The sequence below is a fragment of the Eptatretus burgeri genome, chromosome 17, assembly GCF_056783735.1.
Source record: "Eptatretus burgeri isolate ZD-2024b chromosome 17, Ebu_testis_v1, whole genome shotgun sequence".
Taxonomy (NCBI): Eukaryota; Metazoa; Chordata; class Myxini; order Myxiniformes; family Myxinidae; genus Eptatretus; species Eptatretus burgeri.
Genome location: NC_140977.1, coordinates 22,072,634 through 22,092,973, shown reverse-complemented (window position 1 = coordinate 22,092,973; position 20,340 = coordinate 22,072,634). Strand labels below are relative to the sequence as shown.

At 43.1% G+C, this 20,340-nt stretch overlaps 1 protein-coding gene and 1 pseudogene across 2 annotated transcripts in view; one reads left to right on the top strand and one right to left on the bottom strand.

Annotated features, from left to right (window-relative positions):
• LOC147009519 (uncharacterized) overlaps positions 1 to 20,340 on the bottom strand; it is a 37,579-nt gene that overhangs the window by 14,412 nt on the left and 2,827 nt on the right. Inside the window, exons 2-4 of one of the 2 annotated variants that reach the window (XM_085861315.1) lie at positions 18,344 to 18,406; positions 18,088 to 18,228; positions 2,870 to 3,166 (exon numbers count right to left, since the gene is read on the bottom strand). In XM_085861315.1, the coding sequence (XP_085717441.1) occupies positions 3,099 to 3,166; positions 18,088 to 18,228; positions 18,344 to 18,406 (272 nt within the window). In that variant the 3' untranslated portion in view covers positions 2,870 to 3,098. Of the gene's footprint in view, positions 1 to 2,869; positions 3,167 to 18,087; positions 18,229 to 18,343; positions 18,407 to 20,340 lie in introns of those variants that run through there. The other variant, XM_085861314.1, reaches the window with a different exon arrangement.
• Positions 3,825 to 6,151, top strand: LOC147009520 (uncharacterized; annotated as a pseudogene).

Genomic DNA, 20,340 nt, shown 5'->3' with positions numbered 1-20,340 from the left:
CATCGGCGGTCTGTCGGCGACTGACAGCTTCTGCAGGCGGGAAAATATTCACGCATACGGATTAGGATCGCCTACATACGTGCACCAAACCACGCCTCCCAAGCTTCATTTGTTTACGCACGAAAAATTAAGGTTGGATACTTTTTGAACACACCTCGTATACTTGAACACTACGGGTGTGGGGGTATCGTGTTCTACGAACTCTCTAGTAATGGCAATGGTTTTGTTCGAACAATGTGAACTCTTACTAGTGAGGCTTCTCTTGTTGATTGTTATCTCCATTTGCAGGTTTCAGAAGGTGGGAGGAACTTCTCCCAGAACTCAAAATCTCCTCCTTTTTCAGTAAATGATCATTATTCATGGACCAAATTGTCAACTGGTGCATGAATCTTTCTCCTTCAACGATAATCAACAATGTTTCATGCGCAGAATACACATTAACAGATGATTTCCTTCTCCATGCTCTGTTCATTTAATCTTCTCCGATTCGTCTGGAACCTGCTCTGTCCTATCGTGAGGCAGGGGTCCTCTTCCTCACTGGAGAAGTTTCAGTCATTGTCTTTTTCAGAACACATTCCGGCTGCTCGGTGTGGCCGCACAGACTTAAGCCTCAGCCGATGAGGGGTCTGTGTCCCTTTCGTCATTTTCTGTGACCGATTGTAATTGTTTGGCATATTTTTGACAGCCAGACATTTTGTTTTCCCAAGGAGGCCTTAGAGCCTCAGCTGCTTGACAGGGGTCACCAATGGCACTCAGAGGAGTCGTGCCAAGAAGGCATACGCCAGGGTTGTGCGTGTGCCTGTTTGCTTTCTCCTCACTGGTTTGTAAGACGCTCGTCGCGCTTCTCCCATGTGTGAGTTCTTTCATGCCTTTTCATTGATGAGGAAGTTGGAAAATCCTTACTGCAAACAGAGCACTTGTGTGGTCTTCTTCCATTGTGTATTATTTTATGTTTATATAAATCTGAAGAATGACGAAAAAACTTGCTGCAAACAAAACATTTGAATGGCCTTTCTCCTGTGTGTATTCTTTGATGATTCTTCAAAGTTTGCAAAAGACGAAAGGCCTGAAGACACACAGAACACTTGTAGGGCTTCTCCCCAGTGTGGACTGTTTGATGTTTGTATAAACTTGATGAACAAGTAAACGCGTTGCTGCACACACAACACTTGTACGGTTTCTCTCCAGTGTGAATTCTTTCGTGTCTTTTCATTGAATAGGAAGTTGGAAAATCCTTACTGCAAACAGAACACCTGTGTGGTCTTCTTTCACTGTGTGTTTTCTTATGTTGATATAATTGTGCGGAATGACCAAAAACCTTATTGCAAACAAAACACTTGTAGAGCTTCTCTTGCGTATGTATTCTTTGATGTTTCTTCAACGTTTGAGAAAGTCTAAAGTCCTTAAGACACACAGAACACTTGTAGGGCTTTTCTGCAGAGTGTAATTTTTGATGTTTATCTAAATTCGACGAATAAGTGAACGCGTTGCAGCACACAGAACACTTGTACGGTTTCTGTCCAGTGTGAATTATTTCGTGTCTTTTCAATGAATAGGAAGTTGGAAAATCCTTACTGCAAACAGAGCACTTGTGTGATCTTCTTTCACTGTGTGTTTTCTTATGTTGATATAATTGTGCGGAATGACCAAAAACCTTGTTGCAAACAATACACTTGCAGAGCTTCTCTCGTGTATGTATTCTTTGATGATTCTTCAAAGTTTGCGAAAGAAGAAAGGCCTGAAGACACACAGAACACTTGTAGGGCTTCTCCCGAGTGTGAATACTTTCGTGTCTTTTCACTGAATAGGAAGTTATAAAATCCTTGCTGCAAACAGAACACTTGTGCGGCTTTTCTCCACTGTGTGTTTTTTGATGTAGTTTTAAAGATGATAACGCAGTAAATGATTTGTCGCACAAAGAACACTTGTATGGATGTTCTCCTGTATGTATTCTTTGATGAATCTTTAAGGAAAGTGATCGATTGAAGGCTTTAAAACACACAGGACACTTGTAGGGCTTCTCACCTGTGTGAATTCTTTCGTGTCTTTTCATTGACGAGGAAGTTTGAAAATGCTTGCTGCAAACAGAACACTTGTACGGCTTTTCTCCACTGTGTACTTTTTGATGTAGTTTTAAAGATGATAACACTATGAATGATTTGTTGCACAAAGAACACTTGTATGGATGTTCTCCTGTATGAGTGCCTTGATGAATCCTTAAGGAAAGTGATCGACAAAAGGCTTTAAAACACACAGAACACTTGTAAGGCTTCTCTCCAGTGTGTATTCTTTTATGATTGCGGAAATGTGTCAATTGACCAAAGGCCTTATGACACACGGAGCACTTGTACGGCTTCTCTCCTGTGTGTGTTCTTTTATGAATGTGTAGAGTTGATGAGCGAGCAAACGTTTTGCCACAAAAAGGGCATTTGAATGGCTTCTCACCCGAATGGATTCTTTCATGTTTTTGCAATGCTGAGAAAACAGGGAAACCCTTGTTGCACACAGAGCACGTGTGCGGCTTCTCTCCGGTGTGTGTTTTTTGATGGACGTATAAAGTTGATGAACGAGCAAACACTTTACAGCAAAGGGAACACTTGTACGGCTTCTCTCCGGTGTGTATTCTTTGATGGACGTATAAAGTTGATGAGCGAGAAAATGCTTTGCAACAAAGGGAACACTTGTACGGCTTCTCACCGGTGTGTGTTCGTTGATGTTCGTATAAACCTGATGAGCGAGCAAACACTTTACCGCAAAGAGAACAACACTTGAATGGCTTCTCACCCGAATGGATTCGTTCATGTATTTGCAACTCTGAGATAAAGCTGAACGATTTGTTGCACACAGAGCACTTGTAAGACATCTCACCTGCATGCACTCTAAGATGTTCGTTAAAATTTTTCAATTGAGCAAAAGATTTAGGACACAAAGAACACTTGTAGCGCTTCTCACCTGTGTGTGTTTTCTTATGAAGATTTAAAGATGATAATGTGGGAAATGATTTGTTGCACAAAGAACACCTGTGTGGTCTTTCACTTCCTTGGGTATTCTTGAGGGTCTCTGTACAACGTTTACAATTGCGGTTGTAAGACACGATGCTAAATGTGTCGGTTCCTTGACAAATGGTCCGAGTCTTGTGTGAATTGAAAACTTCCAGGTCGAACAACTGGGAACAGTTGGAACAAGAAACCAGTTTCATTTGTTTCTCTGTAAAAACAAGTCACAAAAGTCACAAAAATTGTAAAAAATTCAAACTAACTTTGGAAAATAGAGCATAAATGACAACTATTCCACATAAATTAGATTTGAGGAATAGATGAGAATTATTTCTCGAAAAGGGTCCTATATAAGGCTCCAGAAGCATTTTTTTAAATTAAAAGTTGGGAACATGACTTTTTAACATAATTAAGGTATGCTGAATTCGACTAGCCCTGTTGGCAAGCTGAATTTTAAGTTTTTTTTACCATTTAATTAGCATAAACAAAATGGCTGCCAAATTGACAATTTGGGGCACTTTCTTGGGACAGGCACTACTATACCAGCGCAACGCTAATCTATTTTACTTGTGAACAATTGTTAAGTTGTTAAGTTAACTGTTAAGTTGTTAAGGGCTTGTGTAGGAATATACTAATGATTCATTCTTGTTTGCAGGTGACAATGGATCCTGTGTTTAGCTTGAAGAGGCCGTCACCTGTAGACTACAGCCTATGAATTTGCTGCCAAACGCATAAAGCCAGAAAAAACCTGAGTAAAGCAACTGATCATGGACTCACAACACTCACGAATGCAGCCTGTAGCAGAAAGAAGCTGAGGGACTCCAAAAATATAGACTTAATTGATCGTCTTGATAATGCATTAGATTCTGCCACAGCCGCATCTCTTGTGTGGCACAGAATGTGCTATGCCCACTTCACAGACAAGAGTAAAATAGAACGTCTTCAGAGGACTCAGACAGTGTATTCAACAGAGGGAGCAGGTTGCAGTTCAGGTGTTCCAGGTGGTAACAGGCGTTCATTGCGAAAAGGGGTGCAGCCAGTCAACTGGAGCCTTTGCATTTTCTGTCAAACTGCAAATAAGAAGGCACGACTGATCTCCGTCATGACTAAGCAAATGAGTGATCAAATCATTCAAGCCTCACATCTTGACGACAAAGTTGGCCTTCGACTGGCAGGAGTGATTGACCTAATTGCAGCTGAAGCCAAATATCATCTGCCTTGTCTTAGCGCATTGAACAGGTCGACCTCCAAAACAAAGCAGGAGTCAGCAAATACAGACCTTGCTATGATATGGCTTTGCCAAGAGCTCCATCAATCAGCTGGCAAAGGACATGTGATTCTTCTGGATGATGTATGGGAAAGGTATAAGGAGCTAGGTGAGGAATCTTCAACCATGATTCAGCCGTCCTATCAAAGCAGAAGAGGAACATTCAAGGAAAAGTTGCAGTCACAGCCTGGGGACATTTTCAATTTCTTTCAACCTCTTGGCAGTTGTATATCAGAATGAAAAAACCATATTGATTCCCACTAAGTACCAGCCAACAGCAGTTTTGCAGATGAAAGCAGACACAGAGGAGAGTGAGCAAAAGTTAGCTTTTCCTAAGTATGAGCCCCAGGATGACATTTTCCTTTCACTTGTTCATGTAGCGATGAAAGTCCGTGGAGACATGATGGAAACTCCAGGACACAAAGGGTTCTCTGTCAGTGAAGAAGATGCTATAGCATGCATTCCCCAGAGTTTATATATGCTACTGAGACTGATCGTCGGTGGCCAGGCATCCCTTGAAGATGATAGCCCTGGGAACAATGAAGAACAAGTCCGGAGCAGAATTCTGAGTGTGGCACAAGGTCTTGTCGACTGCATCAGTGGTAGCAAAAAATGGACTCCAAAACATGTTGGTCTTGCAAGTACTCTTTATCAAGATAGGCGGTAAAAAGACCTAGTACGATTGTTCAAGAAGGCAGGGCATTGCCTGAGTTACAAACAGGTGTTGCAAGTAGACACTTCCTTGGCTGAGAGCACTCTCAAATCATTGGACAAAGCAACTGGTGCCATCATTCCACCAAACATTGAGGCCAATAAATTCATCCACTACACCTGTTTTAACATTGACATCCTTGATGAAACACTTGATGGAAAGAATACCTTCCATGCAACTCAAATGGCAGCATGGCAACGAGGCCAAACAACTGATGCTTCTCTTAAAAATCTCGAGCTATCCACAAGACATACTTTGATTGTGCCAAATGGCCTGGAGGAGCTGCATCCTGTCAGTATAACCCGTGGAAGATGCAAGCCAGTATTCACAGCACCCGTCGACGAAGCCTGCTTCAGCAAATCAGAGGAGGACAATGAGTATGTAAGACAAGCAAAAGCTACAGACTGAGCTTTCTTCTTGCGCCATCAAAATTCAGAGATAAAACTTTCTTGGACACTACTCAATCAGTCATTGCCATCAGAGGAACCAGAACAGACAGCAGCAAGATATTTGCCTATAATCCTTGCTCCGCTCATGAGTTGGATACTTTGAATACCGCCGTGAAGAGATGCATGGCAATATCTTCACATTTTTGACAGGAACATACAGTCCTCACAGTCGACCAAGCGCTGTACTGCAGACTTATGGAGCTAAAGTGGTCTGTTCCAGAATACCAAGGCAAGTTAATACCTCGCCTAGGTGGCCTTCACGTATCGATGAACTTCCTCAAGGCCATAGGAGATCATATGAATGGTTCTGGACAAGCTGAAGTGTGGGTGGAGAGTGGACTGCTCAGGCAAGGCACTGTAGAACTTGTTCTGGCAGGAAAGGCATACAACAAAGCTATGAGGGCACACAAACTGACTTTGCAAGCTCTGTGGCGTCTCCTGATGCCAAGCCTTCTCTCCATTGTTGCAGAGGCGGACGAGGACTGCCATGCTTGCATTTCCAGGATGGCTTCTGATGACGACCCGCAGAAGATTCCAGAACTGATAACATTTCTGGATCAGGAAAAGTTCAGGAAACTCCTGGATGATTTTGTTGAGAGTAGATCTGATGATGTGAACTTCAGCTTCTGGTGGCAATATATGGACATGGTCGCTATACTTCTGCAATACACTCGAGATCAGCGTGATGGCATCTGGGATCTCCATCTTTACTCTTTCACTCTGATGTTGCCCTACTTCAAGCGGTATGACCACCTGAACTATGCATGATGGGGTCCAGTGTATCTAGTGGAGATGTATCAGCTTCCAGAACCTGTTTTAACAGAGTTCCAAAGAGGCAAGTTTGTAGTCAAGAGATCTGCTCACAAGTTCAGCCAAGTAGATCCTGACCAGGCCATGGAATGGATAAATGGCACAGGCAAGAAAGGAGGTGGTATCATTGGTGTCACCAAGACGACATCAGCTCTGTGTAGGTAGACACTCTCCTTTAACCTGAGATCTCACATAGCAGAACAAACCCATGGAATGTACAGTCTCCACCATGGGAGTACAGACCTTCACAATGAAGCAACCAAATCACGACAAACGAGAGACAATGATGACGAGAATTCATTACTTTCCACTTTCCAGGGGTTCAGTGTATTCTCATCTGTATCACATCCAGGTGTGTTGCAAAACCTTGTTACGAAAGACCTAGCAACAGAGTCAATTCAAGAATCACTACTACGTGCCAAGGAGTTTGGACAAGAAGAAGTCAAGAAATTTGTTCAGGACAGGTTGATCGTGGCTGAGCAATGTGATAAGCCACATGTTTCAATCCATGACCATCTGCGCAGGAATAACGCCCCAACATTTGCCACTTTATACGAAGTGGTTAAACACACAAAGGACAAAGACAAGAAAATTGTTCTGAAGACAGACAGAAATGTCCTCCGACGTCTAATCACTGCCTATGAGGCGGGTCGGCCAGTTCATTTACCATCTGTACTCAAACATGAGCTTCTTCCGGTCCCTGCATCCCTTGCCAAAATGAATGGTACACTACGCACTGGAAACAAGTCGTTACTTGCTAACGTGCTAACAGAAGACAGACTGTCCTGAGACAATTCAAATTCATGACACGTCAACTTGCCTCATCATTGATGGACAACCATTGGTAGCTCTTGGAAAGCCTGATGATGCTGTAACCTTTGGAGATCTGGCCGACACGTACGTGAAAACTGTGCTGAAAGCAGGTTCCAAATATCAAAGAATTGATATTGTGTTCGACAGATACAGGGAAGAAACAATCAAGGGTACAACCAGAATGCGGTGCAGTAAAGCAGCACGGCCAATCAGATGGCTTGTGGAAGGTCGTGATGTACCTCTTCCAAAGAACTGGTCAAATTTTCTGTCACTCGCTGATAATAAAGCAGATCGAGCACATTTCTTGTCTGAGGAACTGTGTTGGCAGGCGTCGAAGGATAAAGAAGTAGTTGCTGGGGGATTTAGAGAGGAACTGAAGGTCAAGTCATCAAAAGGTACAACTTGATTTGACACCTCTGAAATCCACACATGAAGAAGTGGACACAAGATTGGTGCTGCATGCCGTCCACAGCCAGTTTAATACAGTTGTGTCTTCCAGGGACACTGATGTTCTCCTGCTTCTGGTATCCCACTTTCGACGTATGCAATGCGAGCATCTCTGGATGATGTTGGGCACATTTAAGAAACGGCGGTATATACCCATTGATGCAGTTTTCAACAAACTACCAAGAGGCTCAGCAGCATCCTTGCTAGCATATCACGCATTGACTGGGTGTGACACCATCTCCTACAACGCGAATCACACCAAACGATCATCATGGAAGGTCTTCGAAGAGCACCACGAATTGCTGAAGAACTTGGGCATTGGTGAACTCACGGAGGAAACCATCAAATCTTCAGAAACCTTTGTCTGCAGAATATACAATGTGCACACAACAGACTCTGCTGATGCAGCACGGCATTTATTGTTCTCCAAGACGGGGAAACCAGAAGCCATGGCCCCAACAAGTGATGCGCTCCGTTTCCATTTGATGAGAGTACACTATCAAGCGATTATATGGAGAAATTCCCGCTGCCCCACACCTGAGCTCCCTGCGCCCTCTGAAATGGGATGGAGACTTGGGGAATCAGGACTGCAACCCATACTGTTGCCATTGAGTCCCATTCCAGACAGTTGGCTCGATATGGTAGCCTGTGCATGCCAGAAACGCTGCACATGCCGGAATTCAGGATTACGATGCACGTCAATGTGTGCATGCCAGCAACAGATTGATGATCAGACTCCTTGCATGAATACAATGTGATTTGCCTAAAAGATGTTAGGCATTCCTGAAAACTGTTTATGCTGACTGAAATTTGTTCACGTAGCATGATAGAACTTTGTTTGGTTTTTATGATGACAGACTAGTAACTTTAACTTCTACATTTTATTAATAAAAATCGGTAACCATGTAAACATTATTTAAAATGCTTCAAATATGTCTTAATCGTTTTTCTTGACCCTCAAAACGTAGGTCGAGACATCTCATTTGTCAGGTTTGCATGCATAGTAACAAAGTTACAGCAGAAAATGGATTTTTTGGTAATTGCGGTAGCTAATTAGCATAAAAATAGATTTTTTGGTAATGGCGGTAGCTAATTAGCATAATGATAGATTTTTTGGCATGTTACAAATTTTATTAGCATGTAGTTTTGATCTATTGCTCAAGAGACATTTCTAAGATGCGTACGTGTGAACAATGTGCATTTATTTAAATGGTATAGTAGTGCCTGTCCCAAGAAAGTGCCCAAAAATTGTCAATTTGGCAGCCATTTTGTTTATGCTAATTAGATGGTCAAAAACTCAAAATTCAGCTTGGGAACAGGGCTAGTCAAATTCAGCATAGCCTACCTTATTTATATTAAAAAGTCATGTTCCCAACTTTTACTAAAAAATGTTTCGAGGATGCACATTTCTCAGAAATACGTCTCGTCGAGAAGCACAAACTACATTATCAGATGTTATTCAATTATTCTGGACAACGTTTTCAATTAAAAGGGTGGCTCCATCGAACGAAGGGTTAACACCTTGAGACCCAGAAGCTTGAATGAGAAGACTTCTTCCAGAGGATTGTTGAGAAAGTACATGGGGCAAAGGGGGGGGGGGTCTAAACGGTCCTTTCGGAGAGACAGTGAGAGTGTGAGATTTGTCAGGATTGAAGGACATGTTCCACGTGTTGGACCAGTTTGTGATTTTACCCAGATCTGCAGTGAGCGAAGAAGCTGCTGCTTGCCGGTCTGAGGGATGACAGATGGTACGGCAGAGGGCGAAGTCATCAGCAAGGAGATAAAGAGGATTTTCCAGAGTCAGATAGAACATTGATGAAAACCTTAAAAAGAACAGGGCTCAGAACGCTGCCTTGAGGCACTCCAGCCTGGACAGGAAGAGGGGATGAATGAACTCCATTAAGGGCCACACTTTAGCTGTGACAGGAGAGGAAGTCTGCGAGCCATGAGTGGAGATGGCCTTGGATACCATAGGAAGAGAGTTTGTTGAGCAGGGCAGGGTGCCTGACTGTGTCAAAAGCACGTGATATATCCAGGGATACGGCTCGGATTTCCTGTCTGGCATTGAGGACCTCCATCCATTGTTGGGAGAGCAGAAGCAGCATATCCAGAGTAGAGTGACCTGGTCTGAATCCAAACTGATGGTCGGAAATCAGGCCATTGGAGAAGAGGAAGGATTTGATGTCTGAAGCGATGATGGATTCCATAACCTTGCTGATGATTGGGAGAAGGCTGATTGGTCTGTAGTTGCAGGGATCTGTTTTGCACCTTTTTATGCAGGGCAGTGATGTTTGCTGATTTCCAAGCAGATGGTAGATGACCTTGAGCAAATGAGAGGGTGAATAGAACAGAGAGAGGGTGAGCAAGGGCAGAAAAGTAGGTATTCAGGATACGTAGGCTGATACCATCTGGACCGGTTGCAGAATATGAGTCGAGGTTTGACAGCAAACTCTCCACCTTGTCAGAAGAAAAGGACACAGAGTCCAAGGACAGTTTGGAGCGAATGGGTAAGATGGGTACAGAAAGCGATGGGTTTCGGATACAAGATTTTGATGCAAACACCGAGTTTAGGCATTCAGCCTTTTCATGTGTGGTGTCAGCAGTGTGGCCATTTGAGGTAAGGGAGGGGATAGAGGGGGAACATACACCAGAAACAGATTTGATTAGATGCCACCAGGATTTGGAGGAGGGAGAGAGGTTTGAGAGATCAGACTTGAGATTAGAAAGATGTTGTTTTCTGGCTCTCGTGAGGGTAGACACACACTTGTTCCAAGTTTTATGGAAGAAACTGAGATTACCCTCAATGGGGTTTGCTTTCCATGAAGCAAAGGCAAGTGGTTTCAGGATAATTGCCTTGCCACAAGCTTCAGTGAACCAAGGGCGGGAGGAAGGGTAGGACAACTGAAGACAAGAGGGGATAAATCTGTGCCTGAGAGAGAGCAAGTTTCTTTGAGAGAATTCCCAGGATGAGGTGATGTTGGAGAAAGTAGCGATGGGAGACCAATCTTGAAGTTTGATGGCTGCTCGGAAACCCTGCCAGTCGACCTGAGTGAAATGCCAGACTCGACGGCGCTGAAGTGGTTGTCTGATAACAGCCAGAGAGATGTTTACTTTGACAAGGACGTGGTCAGAAGAACCGATTGGAGCAAAGGAAGACCAGCAGATATTTTCAGTGAAATTTGTCAAAATCAGACCCAGAAGAGATGGAGTACCATTGGTTGAGATCCGGGTCGGGAAGTTGACCGATTGAGTCAGTCCCAATGAGTCACAGAAGTCTTTTGCTGAAGTGCCATGACAGGTGAGAGAGGTACCCACACCTAGCCAACTGGCATGATGACAAATGAAGTCGCCACGTATGAGGAAGAGAGAGTTTAGATGAGAAGATAGAAGTTGGTCGATGTTTTCGGATAGTGAGGTGTAAATGGAGTCATCACTGTTAGGTGGACGGTACAGTACACATATAAACATGAGGTGGGAGTGGAGGGAAGCTGGAGCCAGAGGTATTCCTGGGGGTGTGGGGGAGTGAGGGTAGTGCATGGAGAGTGAGGAATATTGTCTTTGATGAAGAGAGCAACTCCTCCACCAAGGCGAGGCTCGGGTCTGTCATACCGGAGGAGGGAGTAACCAAGGAGAGATACTTGGGAGTCAGACACGTCTTGAGGGAGGAAAAGTTTCTGTTAGGCAGATTATGTCTGGTTTGTCAGTGGGAACCTATGTGGAAAAATCTGTCAAGTTTGTGCAAAGGCCCCAGATATTTGAGGTCCACACTGTTAATGAAGAGGGAGGGGAGGAGGCTTTGGATGCAGGGGAGGGAGGGGAGGGTAGGATGCAGGGGAGGGAGGGGAGGGTAGGATGCAGGGGAGGGAGGGGAGGGTAGGATGCAGGGGAGGGAGGGGAGGGTAGGATGCAGGGGAGGGAGGGAGGGTAGGATGAGGGAGGAGGGGGAGAGGTAAGGAGATTTGTTGAAAGAGTGTGGGGGATTGCAGAAGAGCTTGGGGAGAGGGCCGGATGAGGAGGAGAAAAGGTTCTGTGGTGTTGGGTTGAGGTACAGTGGGGAGTAATAAGAGAGGGGGCAGAAGGCAGTTGAGGATTTGAGGAGGTGTAGTGATGAGATGGAGGAGAGAGGGCAGGGGAAGGAGGCAGCTTTGTGGATGAGAAGGGGGGCAACTTTGAGAAGGGTGAGTGAGGGGTGAGTAGTGGGAGAAGGGGAGTGGGGAGAAATGAGGGAGAAAGGTGAGGGGGGAGTTTTTGAGAAAGGTGGGAGGGAAGCTTGGAGGGAGAAGAGTGTGATGGTTGATTTGAGAGGGAGGGGTGAGAGGGGTGAGGTGGCACTGAAGCTGGAAAGAAATGATTGAAGGAAAGCGAACATTTATAGCAAACTGGGGTTTTAAATTTGTTTAGTTCATAAATGCGATTAAAGACATTTCTTGAGGGATGCAATTCAGGCAAATTAAGAGAATGGAGAAAAGAAACATTGCAACAGTTGGATTTTTTCAACAAGGTATGAAGGAAAGGTCGAATTGAGAGCAGTCTGTTGAGATAGAAGAGGAGAGAATTATGATACAGTAATGAGAACCACACGTGTGACAGAGGAAGATGAAGCATTATAAGAGATCGTTTTTAGTATTATTATTTTTTGATTGAGATTGCATAAGATTAGGTAAAGGAAAGGTTGAAGAAAAGATAGTGAGTTGAATGGTGAATTTGGATTGGTAAACGCAGAGGGTGGAAACGGATCACGTGGTTACGGGAGGTGTATAGATAAAAGTGAATTTATTTATTATTATTATTATTTTTTAAAATAAGGATTGCGTAAGATTCGGAAAAGGAAAGGTTGAAGTAAAATCATGGAGGTGTATGGTGAATTTGGAACGGTAAACGCAGAGTGAAGCTGATGGATCAATGAAAAATACCAGGAAGAGGGTAGAGAGAGACACGTGGTTTCAAGAGGTGTATAGTTAGGAAGGATACAAGGGAAATTATTATTTTTTTGATGGATTTTTGAAGAATTAGATAAGATTGGAGTCTGGAAGGCTGTAGGAAGAAATTGTGAAGGTAATGGTGAGAGTGGGTCAGCTCAAATAGAAGAAAGATGGTGTGTCAGCAGAAGGAGAAGGAAGAATAAGAAGAAAAAAGAAGAATCAGAATCGGTACTTGTGGGTATGCAGGGATAAAACAATTGTTGTTGTTTTTTTATATTTTTATTTAAGACAAGAAACAGAGTGTGGATTTGGGAGGGATAGACGGAGGTGTTAGGAAAAGTGGGGAAATAGGAATTGATGGTAATAGGGAGAGAATACAAATAAAACGATCGTACACCTAGATGGGAAGGATGGGTAGACCGCAAGGAGCCCGATAAGATAAGGTCGACGAAAACTCACAAAATAGCACGATTTTTGAAACAAAATCAAACTAGGAACACCCAGTCAACATGTAGGTGAGAAAATAAACAGTTAAAACGTGACAAATAACGACCGGAAACTTAACTTTGGGAAAGTCGGCAGAGACCCCTGAGAGAAGCTGCTATTGCGACAAACCCAGAACTAGAAGGATTTCCGGTTCTGTTATTATTATGTTCAATTATGGCTGGAATACCACTTATCCGATGAGGCCATCATTATCACTCTATATATCCCATGTGGAGTTGATGGCATCTGCCAAGTGTAAATGTTTTTAGTTGAATGGTTTTGGAGAAAATGATGTCCAAATTGTTTCCTTTAATCCAACATGGCTGCCATATCATGTGGCTGATGTCGTCATAAGTTTAATTAATCACTCACATCGGGTCATAGATCAGATATATTAAAGTTTCAGATTTTTCGGATAAAGGATTTCAATTTAACCAATTATGCCTGGAATAGCATTTCACTGGTGACATCATCGTAATCACCCTATATATCCCATGGGGAATTGATGACATATGCAAAGTTTCAATTTTGAGCGGGTTTCGGAGAAAATGATGTCCAAATTTTTTCGTTTAATTCAATAACACGTAACCTATGCCGTCAGAGTTAGCAATAAAATATTATCCATGGGGAGTCCCTCCTATGTTTAAAGTTTCACATCGATCAGACAAGTGGTTGCAGAAAGAACCATTTTTAAAGCAAATATATATATAGATGCAGACAGACAGACAGACAGACAGACAGACAGACAGACAGACAGACAGACAGACAGACAGACAGACAGACAGACAGACAGACACACACACACACACACTTGTACAGTATCAGCTATTCCTAAAATCTTAAAGTTTGTTTTGTGTGTTTGTTACTTCCACCACCGAAGGTGAAGGAGGTTATGTTTTCACCCCTTTCTGTCTGTTTGTGTACAAGACATGTCAAAAAGTTGTGGACAGATTCCGACGAAACTTGGTGGCCAGGTTGGATGTGTCGCAAGGACGAATTGTTTCAATTTTGGTGAAGATCCGAATCCAGATCTGAATACGAGAATTATTTAATATTTAAAGTGATTCTTCACCATTGAGAGATAAGGTCAAAAACGATATAGTGTTACGAATCTGGAAGCTTTGTGCACACAGACAGACAGCCGTCCTCTATAGCTCAGTTATGTCGGTAAGTGTGTGCTTTTAGTTAGGGTCCCATCCCTTGTTTAATGGGTAATTAAGTGTTGATGCGCTGCGGAGTTATTTTGATAGTCAGGGTTTTTATTATTACATCCATAAATCTTCTACAACACCAGCATCACCCTCACCTTCACCTCGCTCTGGCCGACGCCATGGTGCCCGTGGTGGGCGGAGTTCAAGGAGTCACCTCGTGGCGGTTCTCGCCCAATCAGGGAGATGTGAGCGAGTTCCTCGGCGGTCGTCCAATGACCACAGCCCACACAGAATAATGTTCCTCTGCCTGTTTGGGGGGCGGTCCGCAGTGACGGCCGTCACGCCCCCCCCCCGGTCCAATCAACGGCTTTGGTGCCCGTTTTGGCCAATGACAGGGCGACGAGCGCACTTTGCGTGCCAAAACTGCCCAGTGAGGGAGAGCGGGGAGGGAGGAGGCGTCCCCTCCCCCTCCCCCGGACAAGGGTGAATAAGGTTACGCCGTGATCGGACCGAGAGGAGAGTGTTTTGGTTGTCGGGACGAGCGCTGTACGGAGCTCTCGGCTCTGATTGCATCTCGCTGGCGCCTGTACTGGTTCTTCTGACCGCTTCTCGAGCGTGTGTTCTGGGCTCTGCTCGTCCCGCCGCTGGCGCTGGTCGGATCTTTCTTGTCACTGGCTCGGGGCTGGTCGCAGCGATCCCTCACCTCGTCTCGCCGCCGCTGGATTCGGCTGCCCTGGTCCGTTCTTGCCGACTGGTGCTCCGGGAAGGTGCGGACGTCGAGCCGCACGCTCGCGGCCAGGTAGCCTGCCACGCTCTCGTCCCTGAACTCGACTTCCCTCTGAGCTGAAGGGATATTAAAGACAATTTTGGTTCTGTTTATTTTGGGTGTGCGTCTGTCTGTGGGCCCTGTCTGTAAGTAGTAATTGGATAAGTGCTTTCGCTGTACATTATTTGCCTTGCTTTAGTCGGTTTAACTCTCCTCTTATGTGTTCCTTCCCCACCCATTGTAAATAAATATCCATGTGTTAAATGTATCAGCTCGTTTTTGTGGTTCTTTTATTGGTTTAGCAAGGTGCATGTTGGGAAATTTGGGGAAGCGGCAAACTGTACATTTGGACCGACGGGACTTTGGTAACCATCCGCTCGGGTTACGCACGGGTCGAGCACGCATACGGCTCGTCCCGTACGAGTTCCGTCGAGGGTGTGAATCCTCAGTATATCGCCACGTGAGCCTCTAGGTATTTTGAAGTTTGGCAAATAACTCTGTCCCACGTGGTTGATTTCTTGACGATTCACGGTCCTGTAAGGGACCCGTACCTTTCGGAGTTTTCCGAAAGGTACGATCTAGATTCCGAGTGTTCGGCAGTGTCGACCCTACTGCTCCATCTCGCGGTCGTGCTCGCAACCGATCCCCGGCCCGCAACAATAGTACTGCATAGCATGATATTTCAGAAATGTATTGGGCCCGATATGTTCTCGTAGATCAGGCATTGCGTGCTAGAGGTATGCGCTCTCCTAAGTGCCCTTCTCGTTATTACAGTGTTTACATATGTTAAATTAAAAAGATTGCTTTACACAGGTTTATTTTAACACCTCCGTCTTCAGGCCTCAAGTGAGTATGTTGCTTACATTGCCTGGCTTCTCCCAGGAGAGATAGAGTAATATGTATTTTGAAGATCATATGTTGAGCCATACGGAAGCTAATAACAGAAACTGTGTATTCCCTTGGTACGTTTCTCAACTACCTTGGCCAATCAGAAACCATAAAACTGAGCAGTCACGCTCATCTTCTTCTTCTTCTTCTTCTTCTTCTTCTTCTTCTTCTTCTTCTTCTTCTCAGTAAGTCACCACCCAAAATCCCACCATTTCCTTACCTTTCATTGAACTGACTTCACCTTTACCTCGTGGTGTGGTAAGTTGGAACCATTGTGTTTTGATGGTTACGCCACAGCATTTTGAGTGTTACAACTAAACACCAAGTAATATGTTTGAAAGTCATTAACAGAAACTGCTGATATCCTTCACAAATTGCTTCTCCGGGTTTATTGAAATACCCGTGTTCAGCCCTTGATAGAGTATCGTACTTCGACTCTGCCTGGGTTTTTCCCCGGGAGCGATCGAGTAATAGGTATTGTGAAGATCATATGTTGAGGTCATACGTATGCAAGCTAATAACGGAAACAAAGAGAATGGCGGGTTTTTTAAAATTTTGCATTCCCAGGTCATGAAAATTAACTTTGTATGCAAGTCATCTGCCTCTGGGCTACCAAGATATTTTTGATTCTGACTTCTAGTCAACTTTCCCAAGGAAACACTTCTGTTGAGAAATATCTTAACCTACCTTACTTGCATTATAAGTATTGCCAAATGCCATCAAAAAAAGACCCCTGATGGGCAGAAAGTAATCAGATACAAAGAGAATGGCAGTCTACACGTTACTTGACATTCAAGAGCAGACACAGGCTCGACTTGAGGATAAACGTGCAAGACAAGCAGTCTCCAGGTCAGCTGAGAATACAGAGCAGACACAGGCTTGGGTTGAGGATAAACGTGCAAGACAAGCAGTCTTTTCTGTTTGTTTGTACGTCAATTGCCTACAGATCACATTTTTAAACCGATCTTCATGAAGCTTCATAAAATGGTAGAGTTGGTTATAAGCAAGAAGCCTGTTAATTTTGAGGTCAAAGGTCAACAACTTTGTCAAATTTCTAAAATCATCAATTTTTATCTGATTGAGTTGAAATTTGAAGAGGATTTGACATACGGTCAGTGAATTCAACCGCCAATTATATTTAGGGTCAACACAGACCAGATTTCGAAAATCATCAATTTTTATCTGATCGAGTTGAAATTTGAAGAGGATTTGACATACGGTCAGTGAATTCAACCGCCAATTATATTTAGGGTCAACACAGACCAGATTTCGAAAATCATCAATTTTTATCTGATCGAGTTGAAATTTGAAGAGGATTTGACATACGGTCAGTGAATTCAACCGCCAATTATATTTAGGGTCAACACAGACCAGATTTCGAAAATTGTCAATTTTCATCGGATTGACTTGAAATTTGAAGAAGATTTGCATATCAGATCACTGAATTCAACCACCAATTATTTTTTGATCAACATCAGCCAAAAGGTCAACATAGGCCAAACTTCTAAAATCCTAAATTTTCATGCAATTGACTTGAAATTTGAACAAGATATGCATATTAGGTGACTGAATTCAACCACCCATAATTTTTTTAGGGCCGCATCGCCGAAAAGTCAACATCGGCCAAAGGTCAACAACCCAGGTGCAATTTCAAAAATCCTCAATTTTCATCCAATTGACTTGAAATTTGTGTTTGCATCTCATGTCATTGACTTCAACCACCCATAATTTTTGAGGTCAACACAGGCCAAAAGGTCAACACAGGCCAAACATAGGATAAAGGTCAACTTCAGTGGGATTTCAAAAATCCTTAATTTCATCTGATTGACTTTAAATTTGAAGAGGATTTACATATCAGGTCGCTTAATTCAACCAGCAATTATTTTTAAGATGAAATTTGTTAGAGAGTATCGTGCTATGCACATTTTTCTTGTTTGTTTAAGTCTGTTTGTTTGTGTGCAGGATATCTCAAAAAGTTATGGACGGATTCAAATGAAATTTGGTGGGCGTGTTGGGTATGTGACAAGGAAAATTGATGAGATTTTTGTAAAGATCAGGTTCCGGATCCGGCTACTACAATTTTCAAGTGATTCTTCACCACTGAGAGATAGGGCCAAAAACTATATACAGTATGGCACGATGTGTCAGAAAGTTGTGGACGGATTCGCATTTTCCAGGAACCTCACCCCCGCGCCATTTGAGGGTTTACTGTATTTTATAATCAACTAATATCCCTGTCTCGTGAAGATAAAAGAAACCCACTTGGTTGACCACAATTTAATGGATGTGTTATTCCACAGAGTTTGGAAAGAAATTATTTCATCAATAAAAACAAACAAGTAGAAACAGTTTGATGTGTTTCCTGTGAAGCTTCACTTACCCTCGAGCAGCTGAGCAGCTTTTCTGGACTCTCTTGGGGGAGAATCACATGGTTCCTGCTTTACATGCTCATTGCTCAAAGCATCTTGGGAAGTCTGAAAACAACTTTGGAAAGTTTCCATCGTCCCCAGATGAGGGTCACCTGAAAACCATTGGATAATTTGTTTCTTACTCAGGAAGGCATTTGTGTTATTAGACCAATCACTGAAGATTATTATTTTTATTATTATTATTATTATTATTATTGTTGTTCAGACCTTCAACAAGTGAAGAATAATCATCAATGAACTCGGACTCCACCTTTACTTCCACAATAAAATCTGAAAAAAACATCCCATTCAAACTCAACTTTAAATATTACTTCTGAAGAAATGAAAATCATAATACAGCTCTGGACAGCAAGAGTTTACTTTTCATTCTCCTGAAAAAAATATTTATTTGAAAACAAATAGGAAAAGGAAACCCAATAATTTGACCTTCTGTTGGTCAATATTGAGCCAGTGATTTTCCACAACAACGGAAAATGGACAATTCAATATAACCGGTGACTTCAAACGGATAACTAAATCTGACACAGAAAAAGAAAATCAGAATGCAACAATTTGCATGAAAAATTAGAAAATAACATATTCACGATATTGTCTGATTTTGTGATTCTGATTCTCCAGAGTTAAATTATGTAAAGTAGTCAATTAAAAGATGGTACAGCAAAATTCAATGCACAAGGGATACCGCACCGTGTATACCGTCGATACCTGGAGAGCGAGCACAGCCGATAATTCGTTCATGGTAATCGGAGCTCCTTCAGACGAGCGTTGGCATTTCTTTTTCTCTCATGTAAGCACACAAACATCCCATCTGCCATCATTAGATGGAGGACGTTGAACATCCCATGTTGTCCTTTGCGAAGAGTAGGCAAGCTATCGCCGGCACCCTGGCAAAATTGCAAATTCCTGCCCTAACTTCCTGTGTCAGAATGGGGACCCATCCAGGATTGTAACCCGAGCCAAAGAAACGGCTCGGGCAGAACGGACGCTTTGAAGACATCACGCATGGTAAATGATTTGATCTAATGTAAATGATCTGATCTGATGTTCACAAATAAATGTTTATGTTTGCATTGATAATGTTCACTGCCCGGATCATCAGCCGGGCACCATTTTTCATCGAGGTTTCGATCCTTTCAGCATATTTTTGACACGGAAAATCACTGGTTCTATCAATATTTGACCTTTTGAAGTGCAGACAAAAAGAAAAGTTATTTTGTTGATTTTATATGAACTGCAACACCACTTCAAGAACCATCTCAATTACAAAGGTCCAAAATGTATGTGAGCACTCCTGGGATATGAATATTGGCTTGTACCTCCGATATAGAGGTTTCTCACCGACGTAAGCTGGTAACGTCACCACAGGTTAGTCCCTCATTTTGTAGGTCATCCAGATTGCAAATAATCCAGGGTGTGTTACGTTAACAAGCAGGTTACTATCGCTTGCCAAAAACAGCTGTTCTGTATCAACCACTTTGCAGCCACAAAGTGGCTGGCCGCTTGGCAAGCGATAAAGAGGTGCGTAGCGAGCAGGAGGCGTGCTCCTTGCAAACATAACATCTCCGCATGCTCTAAAAAATGGCCGCCGACATCAAATTCAAACGATCAAGGAGGCCATTTCTTAAATATATCTTTAAAATGATTTGTGGCTATATCTTCAAGATCCCATGGAGCAGCACACAAATGTGGAGCAACTGTCTGAACTACAGTGACCTGATTATCAACAAAATCATGGAGTAAACACTTCCTCCTCCTACATAAAGGAGGCCATGAAAGCTTATAAGAGCTAGTACGGTTACAATACTGTGGGAAGCTGAGTTCATTGGATGCGGACTTGGACGCGAGAGAAACAGAGGATGCTGGTGATGTTTAAAGTAAGTACCAGCTGATATTAATCAGCAATGTGCACTTCTAAACACACTAGCATGTTATAAAACTGTGTGGGGTTCATTGACTCCTGTAATTGTGCTCTCTATCATGATGTGAATTGAAAATTGGGAAACTTCAATCAACCGGTTACTCAACAGTCCCAAAAATGCTTTCGGACATATTTTCATACAAGCAGAACTGAAGGACCTTTTGACCATCGAACCGCTTCCTTCCATCCATAAATTCACTCACTCCACGAGATACATTCATTCAGAAACTCCCCATTACATTTTATATTCCTCTCTTTCAACTCCTCACCTGCATTGAACCCCCCC